At 57.3% G+C, this 10,549-nt stretch overlaps 3 protein-coding genes across 3 annotated transcripts; all 3 read right to left on the bottom strand.

The window, feature by feature from the left end:
• Positions 1–3,043: 3,043 nt before the first annotated feature.
• LINJ_24_1630 (conserved hypothetical protein) lies at positions 3,044–4,846 on the bottom strand (the record flags this gene model as incomplete). Its single annotated transcript, XM_003392516.1, has 1 exon — positions 3,044–4,846. One exon carries the CDS (start codon positions 4,844–4,846, stop codon positions 3,044–3,046), a length of 1,803 nt encoding a protein of 600 aa, XP_003392564.1.
• A 795-nt stretch (positions 4,847–5,641) lies between these two features.
• Positions 5,642–8,503, bottom strand: LINJ_24_1620 (conserved hypothetical protein; the record flags this gene model as incomplete). The annotated part of the gene is made up of 1 exon (XM_003392515.1): positions 5,642–8,503. The coding sequence occupies one exon, from the start codon at positions 8,501–8,503 to the stop codon at positions 5,642–5,644; it is 2,862 nt and encodes a 953-aa protein (XP_003392563.1).
• Positions 8,504–9,171: 668 nt separating this feature from the next.
• Positions 9,172–9,672, bottom strand: LINJ_24_1610 (putative adaptor complex AP-3 small subunit; the record flags this gene model as incomplete). Its single annotated transcript, XM_003392514.1, has 1 exon — positions 9,172–9,672. One exon carries the CDS (start codon positions 9,670–9,672, stop codon positions 9,172–9,174), a length of 501 nt encoding a protein of 166 aa, XP_003392562.1.
• Positions 9,673–10,549: the final 877 nt, after the last annotated feature.

Here is a 10,549-nt window from a genome sequence, read left to right as displayed (position 1 = left end):
CAACAAACGGCGTGACAACGTCGGAGGAGGGGCGGAGAGCAACATAGGGAAGGCAGGCGATGCTTCGCTAGTCGAACTCATGAAGTGTTTCAGAGACACCCGCGAGCGCGCATGTCTCAAGAGGAAGGAGGTGGAAGACCCTCTTGAAAAAGTGCATGCTGAGATGCCATCGGCACCTCCCCCTCCCCACTTAGCCAGCATTGCCACCCCAGACCGCTCTTTCACATATGCACGCACGCTGTCCGCCACAGGCCAAGGGGAAGAGAGAGGAGCAGCGGTGTCATCTTCCCTCTGCATGTAGTTTGGGCCCGCTGGCGCCGTCTCAGCACCCTACGAGGTCGCAGCAACAAACCACGACGACAACAGACACGCCACTTAAACGCGTAAGCGCACATGCGCGGGTGCTGTAGGAGTGGAAGGAGGGGGGAGGGGCGAGAGAGGCAAGAAAGATGGCCCCAACCACATCACGGACGCCTGCATGCGTCGTCTGTGGACTGCGGTTTCGCTCGCTCCTGTTGCGCTTTCCCAAAGCATGACGACTCGGGCCGGGCCCGACACAGACGCACGCGTGCAGACGCGCAAGACAATAAGAAAGACTTTCCATGCATAGCATCGCGGTTGACTCGGAGAAGCGACATGCACCACGGCGTTGCTGCATACCCCCTCCCTCTACCGCTGTTATCCTTCCTTCTGCTGCTTGTCTGGCGACTCGCAGCGGAGGTGCCTCTCAGAGGGGGAAGGGGAGGGGGAGGGTCGAAGCGCCGTGGTAGTTGCTAGAAGGCCAAAAAGGGCAGAGAAAAGAGGCCGCAGCGTTCGACAGCTGCACACGTGAAAGCGAACGCTGCGGCGGCTCCGAGAGAACAACGCGAAAGTAAAGATGAGCATCAGTACTTTACATAACTGTTTGCATGCGCGTGTGTGTGTTTGTTGAGTGCCACAACGGCGCGCCGAAGGAGATCGGCATTACACGTCGAGAGTCTGGGGAGATGAGAGGAGACGGTGAGACGCGAAATGAAGGGGGATCACATATAGAAAAAGAGGCGGCGGTGCAGGCACTGGAGGATGAAGAGAGGGGGGAGGATAACAGGAAGTAAAGTTTGTGAACTGCCGCACCTCCTTCCCCATCCCTGTCTGCAGCGCCGCCATGCCCATCATCAAGCTCGTCCCACTCCGCCTGCGCTCTCGCCCTCGCTCTCTCTCTCTCGCAATATCTCGACGCACGAACGCATCGCACGCGCAGAGAGAGAGAGAGAGTAGACAGACAGGCGAACTGACACAAGCAACGAAAAAGATAAGGAAACAGGATTGCCTCGATGGCATAGGGGGGCACCTATGCCTATAAGAAGTACAGTGTGTACGTGTAGCTGTACATCATCGCCATCGACTCTCAAACACGCTCACGTATGGAGATGCTGAGGCGGACACACACGCAGACAGGCACCAAGTAAAGAAAAAAAAAGAGAAAAGACGAAACAGTGGAGAGACACGGAGCGAGACGGAGGCGGTGGGCCTGCGTATACATTTTTTGCTCGCAATGGTCCGATGAGGGGTGAAAAGGGGGTGGAGAGACACTGGCATACATGGGCGCTTTGTATAGATATGTAGATATCCGTATAGATATGTAGATATCCATATAGATATGTAGATATCCATATAGATATGTAGATATCCATATAGATATGTAGATATCCATATAGATATGTAGATATCCATATAGATATGTAGATATCCATATAGATATGTAGATATCCATATAGATATGTAGATATCCATATAGATATGTAGATATCCGTATAGATATGTAGATATCCATATAGATATGTAGATATCCGTATAGATATGTAGATATCCATATAGATATGTAGATATCCATATAGATATGTAGATATCCGTATAGATATGTAGATATCCATATAGATATGTAGATATCCATATAGATATGTAGATATCCATATAGATATGTAGATATCCATATAGATATGTAGATATCCATATAGATATGTAGATATCCATATAGATATGTAGATATCCATATAGATATGTAGATATCCGTATAGATATGTAGATATCCATATAGATATGTAGATATCCATATAGATATGTAGATATCCATATAGATATGTAGATATCCGTATAGATATGTAGATATCCATATAGATATGTAGATATCCATATAGATATGTAGATATCCATATAGATATGTAGATATCCATATAGATATGTAGATATCCGTATAGATATGTAGATATCCATATAGATATGTAGATATCCATATAGATATGTAGATATCCATATAGATATGTAGATATCCATATAGATATGTAGATATCCATATAGATATGTAGATATCCATATAGATATGTAGATATCCATATAGATATGTAGATATCCGTATAGATATGTAGATATCCATATAGATATGTAGATATCCATATAGATATGTAGATATCCATATAGATATGTAGATATCCGTATAGATATGTAGATATCCATATAGATATGTAGATATCCATATAGATATGTAGATATCCATATAGATATGTAGATATCCATATAGATATGTAGATATCCGTATAGATATGTAGATATCCATATAGATATGTAGATATCCATATAGATATGTAGATATCCATATAGATATGTAGATATCCGTATAGATATGTAGATATCCATATAGATATGTAGATATCCATATAGATATGTAGATATCCATATAGATATGTAGATATGTACAAAGACACGACATATAAAGCAAAGCGTGACTTGCGTGCCGCCTGCATGATACATGCTCTTCCCACATGATGGGAGAGGGGAGAAAGGAGGGAAAGGAAGCGAAAGAGAGGCTGGGAACAGAAACGAGAAGATCAAATAAGAGAACAACGACGGTGTGGCAGCCACTACACACAGCCCTGCTTCTGTGGGCGCACACGACAGCATCTGCTGAGCTGTGGTAGGATGAGTAGAGGCGCGCGTCGTAGACTTTGGTCTATGGGCCTGTGTCTGTCTGTGTGCCTGCGCGTGCGTGAGTACCTCTTGCACGCTCTCAGTACGCTACCAAGTCATTGAACGGCTCCAAGAAGGAGATGCCCTCGTCGCGGTCCGCGAAGTGGGCGGTCACGAAGCTCACCAGGGACTTATCCTTCATCGGGTCCGGCATGGCCTTGATGTCGGCCAGCGAAATGAGGCGGTCGATTCGGCACTGCGCGTACATCTCGTCCAGCACGTTCACCATTTCCTGCAGCGTGATGGTGCCATCCTCGATCAGCAGTGCGTGGCGAGCGTAGTAGTCAGCGAGGAAGCGAGGACACACCCGCTCCAGGTCGCTGACGAACTCGGCGCTAAGGAACGTCGGCACGGGGATCGATGCCTTCTCCATCGCTTTGTCCCGGCGAGTTCGGGGGCTGTCAGGGATTACGGACTGCTTCTTCGTGGGCATCTTTTTGTGCTCTTTGTTGAAGAAGTCCACCACCATCTTCACCACTGACGCGGGCAGCGAGAAGGTGTGCGGCTGGTCGGTGGAGTCCTGCACGACGTCGGCCGAGCTCGCGCTGTCGCCGGGGGTGGAGGCACCACCGCTGAAGAGGCAGGAGAGGCGACTGACACTGAAGAGACGCGACCCGTTGCGCAGGATTTCCGGCACGTAAGCGGCGTCGTGGTCGGTGTAGAAGCTGTACGAGGGCTTGGCGACGGAGGGAGGAAAGACGAGAACTGACTTGGCGGCCCGGAGAAGGATGGTGATGGGGATCACGAGTGGGGCCACCTCCGCCGCGTTCTCCGCTGTCTGCTTGTCGCTGTCCACCTCGGCATCCAGCTCAGCACGCTCGCCCGACCCATTGAGCTCCGGTTCCCCTTCCGCCATCGCCGACGAGTGCTCTATCAGCTGCACCGCGCCCTCCACCATGGCGTCTGCATCGTCAGGTGTTATGATGTAATCTCGCAGACGCCAGCGGTGGAGATTGTCGGGGAGTTGCACAGGAGGGTGCGGGCCCTGGCCATCCCCCATGGCAGCGGCGCGCACGTTGTACCGCTCCACCGCGTGCAGCAACTGCTTCCAGTTCGCCACTATGAACACGTAGGGCTCATCAATCGTCTTGTTAGAATAAGCGCCGATCTCTGTCTCGGTCTTGTAGTTCATGTAGACCAGCTGCAGAAACGTGTTGATGCTGATGGTGTTGTCGGAACGCTTGCGGGGCTGCTTAGTGGCAATACGCTCGACGAACTGCTCCTGCAGCACCGGGTATGGGCAGTTGAGGACGAGAGACTTGAGAACCACCCAGCCCGTTCCGTCCGCGTCCATATAGTTGAAGAGGTTCTTCATGCGGAAATAGCGGTCCTCGTAGTAGTGCAGGACGTTGTCCAAATTGCGCTGGCCAAGCTTAGCGATGATGTCACCGACGTTGGAACCGACGTGGGTGTTGTACACGTCGAAGAGCACCATGTTCGAGTTGTTGCGCATGACGCTGATGATGTGCGGCGCACTGTACACCGTGACGAGCTCGTTGTCGCTGATATCCACCGACCGTAGGGACGGGTGGCTCTGCAGGACGGCACACAGCTGAATCACGAACTCGTCCGACAAGCCACACGAGCGCAGACTAAGCTTGCGCATCGAGGTGCTGACGGTGATGAGAGGCAGCATCGCCATGCAGCCTTTAGTGCCCAACAGAGACTTCCCCAAGTCCAGCGTGTAGATGTGGTGCCACGCCATCGGTTTCTCTGGCAATGCCGCATAGATCTCGCGCTGCATGTGCACGTCAAGCTCGCCGCAGACTTGCTTGTAGCTGTCCCGCGGCGACTTGCCTTTGAAACGCGCCAGCGTCTCATCCACGCGAGCCATGGTGGTCATTTTCGTGGCTCGCAGCAACAGCCGGAGTATGCGCGTGTGTACGTGTGTGTAGGGGGGAGGTGCTTTGTGTGCAGTGCTGATCTCGCAGACGGCAGCGAAGAGGGGTGGAAGAGGAGGGTGGGTGGGGAGAACGTAGCCTGCGGCTGCTGTGCGTGTGCGTGTTAGGGAGAGAGGCAGGGGCGGAGGAGTGGGTTTGATGAGTCCAGCGAGGAGGGCTAAGCGATGAGGGATAGAGCAACGAGAGAAAGAAAGATGAAGTTGAGGGGCCACTTAGGCGATTAGAGGGACAAGCACGACGAATACGCGTGAAGAAAGAGAGACAGAAGGGGGAGAGACATCTGCTGTAGGCGCCGTGTCTCTACAGGTCTGTCGGAGGGCTTCTGCGCAGATCCCCCGCCTTCCCGCACCCACTCGCAGGCGCTAAATGCATAAATGCTCGCTGCGTGCAGCGACGGCTCTGTCGCCCATTCGTCCTATACCGTCTCCTGTCTACCTTAATTCGGGTTCTTGTCCTTTTTCTTTCGAAGCGCGCCTCCTCCTTTCGCTTCAGCCATCGTATCTTACCGGCCCAGACATGTCCTTCAAGTCTGCTGTACGCTTCTAGGAGCACGTGCGCACGGACACCCCGGAGCGGAACAGCGATGCCTCGCCAAAGAGAAATTCAACAAGACGTATCAACGCAAACAGCAGCCAGCATCTGCCCATGTGTCCACGTTCGCACAGCACACAGAGCGTGGCACTACTCGCCAGGTGACAGTGCGCTGCAACTACCACGAGCACGAACGCAGGGGAGCATCAGTGATATGCTGTCCCTGCGCCCCCACCAGCCCCGGACACATGCAAGAGCGCGTGACGCGCTTGCACTGTTGTCGCCTGCATTAGTCGCTCCGTCTGTTCCGCGGATAGGTGCGCCTGCAGGCACGCCGTTGGCTCATATGCGAGGCTCGCCGGCGTGGCACTGCTCACCAGCAGTCCCGCCTCGGCGCAGCCATGCATCACAGACGCGCGGATAACCTTTTCCATCCAGCGCCGCGCCGTGCGCAATTCAACGGGAAGCTGAGCGAGACCGGCGCCACCGCTGTGCAGAGGATTCGCCGATGAGGGCGCAGGCGCTTCCACGATTAGCACGTACTCCCACATGTACAGCCACAGACGGTAGTAGGGGGCCAGCGACCAAGACGAATACACCGACGCCGGACCGGCAGACCAAGGCGCATCCGCGAAGGCGGCAGTGTTGTGGCAACCTCTTAGGTACTCGGCCTCGAAGAGCGTAGCCCACGCCTGCAGAGACGCTTGCCGCCGGGCAACAGGGTCCTCTTCGTTGGCAAGGTCTGCACGCTGTGCCGCGGAGGGAGAGCGGACGCGTCGAGGGCCATCAGTCAGGCGGTTGTCGTCTTTCCCCGGGTGTCTTTCCTCCTGCAGATCCTCCTCCTCGTTATCCTCTGCGTCCACGTCCACCATCAGGTACTCTTGTCGCTGTCGCGCACCTGCGCCTCCCCGTCGGCCGCCGACATCGTCGCCGAAAGCCGCTGCAGCGGCGGCCACATCACACAGCAGAGCCGCTCCCGTGCAGTACGCCAGCACGTAGAAGATTTCCTTCACCCCTGGAAGGCTGAGCACCGTGCAGGTGAGCACCGGCGCTGGAGACGGTGACGCTCGCTGAGCCGCCGCCGTGCCGCGGCCCCCGCTGCACGCAGCTGCCACAGAAGCACCGCCGCCGACCACTAATGAGACGAGGCGCCTTTCGGCAAAGATCACGCTGTCCTCGCTGTCCAGCAGCAGCTCCGTGGCGTGGCGTGCCGCCAAGACCTGGGCCGCCAGCTCCACAGCGTAGCGCACGCGCAGTACCTCCATGAACTGCGTGATCACCTCCTCCTCGTCGTCTGCAGCTTCTCCTCCCCTTGCCGAAGCACCCGTATCTGCAGCAGCAAGCGCGGCCTTAGCGGAGAGCACCCGGGATGAGAAGTCACGGCGCCGCTGAGCGCAGAAAGGCGCCACCACGGTCTCCTCCACATTCTGCCAAGCTGCATCCACGGCAGCGGAGACGCACTTGACCACTACACGCGCCAGCCACGAGCGCTCCTCCTCTTGCGCAGAGGAAGCCCCTTCGCGGTCTGCGTGGAAGTCGGCAGGTGCCGCGCCCGGGGCACCTGCCGCACCACCAGCGGCATGGCGCATGGCACGCCCAACGACGGACTCGCCGCTGCTGCAGGCGCTACCAACAGAGCCGCCCGCCAACGCAGGGGCAAAGAGGTAGCCGATTGGCGGCATCATCTGCAGGGCTGCGGGGGTGGGGGCGATGTAGCCAGCCTCGTAGCGCGCCTCCCTACCTTCCACACCCTCGCCGCTGCCCTGTTCCCCAGGCTGCACATGGCGGCTGATATAGCCCACCTCACCAGCGCCGCCGTTGCCATGCTTCCTGCGCTCCCGTGCTTCGGTGTACCGCTGGTCGGCGAGGTCGGCTACCCACGGTAGCTCCGCGCAGTACTGGCCGAGGGGTAGAATGCCAGGGACGCGGAGCCACATGGAAGCTTCTTCTGGTGCCGCCCCTGCGGCAGAGGTCGTTTGTGTTGTCGGAGAAGCGGCGTCTCTACCTGGTGCTTCATCAGCGCTTGTGGTGGCGCTCTGATGCCGGAGAGCTGGGCTGCTCTCAAAAACGTCCTCCTCCGCGTCGTCGGAGCGCACGTCCACGTTACACACACCGGTCAGATCTGAAGCTTGTAGGCGACCATCGACCTCAGAGGCTTGGAAGGCGGTGGCTCCGGTGAGAGGCGCCGACGAAGCAGGCGTCGGCAACGATGCCCCAGACCGCGGCGCCCTTCCTCGTGCTGCAGTGCGATCGACCCGCGTTTCCTCCGCCCGTGTCTGCCTTGCGTAGCGGAGGAGGAGCTGTAGCGCAGCTTCGATTGCGTCCTCGGCACTGCCGCCGCTGCCGCCCATGTCTGCATCACGGTCGCCCTTGGGAGAGCTTCCGAGAGCCCCGGTGGAGGGGGAGGCTGTGGTGGGACTTTGGCCGTGATGCGGGCTGGTACCGGCCACCTGCTCCACAACACGTCGGTGCAGCCCGCTCTGGCCCCCCGCCACCACCTCGGCCAGAAGCGCGCGTAACGCGGCAGCGGACGGGCACAGTGGGGCCTGCACAAGGTGTGCCTTGCCCTCCTCAAAGCGGAACGCCTCCCGCAGCGTGGCCCATGTCCCGCGCAGTGCCCCCTCGCCAGTGTGCGCAGGGTCCGCTGCTGCTGACCCGCTCAGTGGGCCACCGCGTCTGTAGGGCCCACCGCCGCTGGAAACTGAAGCCGCGCCGACTCCTGGTGGAGCCGAGCGCCAGTGTCGAATCTGGCGCTGGAGCTGCTGCACCAGCTGTGCACGGCGTCGTTGAAGCTGGATGGCCCGCGTGACAAGCTGCTGCTTCAACAGTGGGGCCAGCACGGTCGACCGCCGCAGCACCGCCGATTGCAAGAGAAGCTGGCGCGTACCTTCCACCTGCGCGTTCAGCTCCGCCGCACCGCTTGCAATCTCATCGCCTACCAGAGGCAGAACTGTGCCGAAGATATGCGCTGGAAGGCACTGTCCCAGCCGGGCAAGCTGATTCACGTCGTCCAGAAGATGCACGTTTAACGCTTCTGCCTCCTGCGCATGCTGCTGCGTCACGTACATACCCTCCCCTGCGTTGCAGTGAGAATGCCCTGCCTACGTATATATCGATGGACGCGTGCGAAAGCGTGTCTGCGTTGAGCTGCGCTCGTGTGCGTGTGTGTGTGTGTGTGTGTGTGTGTGTGTGGAGCGCCACGAGGGCTGCACGCAAGGAGAAAGCAAGAAAAGAGGGAGAACGCGTTAGCACGCAAGTAAAGTGCAAGAGAGTCCCCGCCTTGGCCATCGCACGAGGATGTGGCGGCCCTTTCCGCACGTGTGCAGGCTTGTACCACCGCAGACACCTCAGACGACAAACAACGTCGATATCGACATCAGCGTGATTGCCACCGCGTCGATCAGCCCACCACCGACCCACCCCGCGCGCCGCCCTCTGCCGCCTTCCCCTCCTTGTACCGGCTAACACGGCACGCACGCACACAGGGAACGACAAGGGAAGAGATGGCACACAACTCGGTAAGGGCAAGGATACGGGAAAGGTAACGTTTAAAAAGCGCCCAAGGCACACGCGACTACGCCACTGCCGATGAACGGAGCAGCTGTGAAAGGGGAAGGTAAGAAGGAGGGCGTGCGTGAGTGTGTAGGCACGCACGCGTCCCTGTCCTCCGAGAGCGTGCGGGAGACCTCAGCTGCGTGTGTGACAGGGGATGCCTGAGGATGCCACAATGAAGGCGTCAGTGGTAGCCGGACAGGGTGCGAGACGTGCTGTTCTCTGCGACAGTATTGGCGCTGAGCCGGTTCATCTCTCCCAAGCTGTGGATGATTTCGTCACGCGACATCTCCAGCACCATGCCACCCATGATCATCTCCATCAGCGTGTACTGCACCTTCTCCGAGTGGAAAATCAGGTCTAGCTCGCACACGTTTTCAAACGTGCGGTCGAGGGACTCGACGAAGACCTGAATAAGATCGAGGATGGCCAGCTGCGATTCCGATGAGTCCGTCACGAACACAAAGCACAAGGTTGCGTAGCGGCGGTAGATGACGCGGGTGTCCGGGGTGGGCCACTCCTTGAAGTTGTCAACGAAGTTGCAGAGCTCATCGCCGCGGCGGGCGATGGCGCGATGGATGCTGCGCACCAGCTCCTGCTGCTGCGCGAGGGAGATGGTCTTCTCATAGAAGCTCAGCAACCGGATCTTGCCTGCCGTGTTGATGATGAGAACTGCCTTGATCATCTCCAGCGCATCGCTGTGTCTACCCCGTGGGTGTGGTAGGCCGGGGGGAGGGGGGGGAACGCCCGCTTTTGCGTCGCTTGCTGGGAGATGGCCCGCTGCTAACGAGGATGACGGCGACACACAAAAATGTAAGCTTCGTTTTTTGTTGTGTGTGTGTGTGTGTGTGTAGGAAGGGGCTTCCTTACTCCAATCGCGGACGTAGGGCACCAGAGCTCTTTCCACAACGCAGGTGGCCGACGCGCAGGAGCGCGCACGGCCGCAGCGGCCCCCGTGACCGGGGGCGGTGAGCGGTGGCGGCGGAACGCCACCCAACGAAAGAGTGCGGGGTGCAGATCCATCGGAGAGAAAGTGATTGAGAGAGAACAGACCGAAAGAGCGGCGTGGCTCGATGGCTGCCCTTCCGCGCCCTCCCCTCATCCGAGGGGAAAGTTAGGAGGGGGGTACAGTGTTGTCCGGCGCTGACGCTACGCAGCCGATAGGGGTGGGGAAACCACGCCTGAGTGCTTGCTGCAAGACGCACCACGTCGCGCGCGTACACCCCCGCACACACATGCATGCGCCACTGGCGCGCTCAGTGACTCGCTCATCCGCACGTCGACTTTTATACGATAGTTTTGCTGCGCTTTACCGCACCAACGAGAGACGCATGTGCCGACGTTGCGAACAGCAAAACAGAGGACGGAACAGAAGGTACGATAGCGGACGGCGGCAAGAAAGGCCCACGCGCCGCTGCGTGCCGTGACGCCTTGGAGCACAGACGCGCAGAGAGGGGGGAGGAGAAGAGATAGAAACAGGCGAGCACTTACACACCTCATAAAACCTGTTCAGTACCACCACCACAACTAACGCGCGCCACTCGCATCGTTTCTCTCTGTGT

This window comes from Leishmania infantum, chromosome 24 (assembly GCF_000002875.2).
Source record: "Leishmania infantum JPCM5 genome chromosome 24".
NCBI lineage: Eukaryota > Euglenozoa > Kinetoplastea > Trypanosomatida > Trypanosomatidae > Leishmania > Leishmania infantum.
This window is presented reverse-complemented; position numbering and strand designations above follow the sequence as displayed.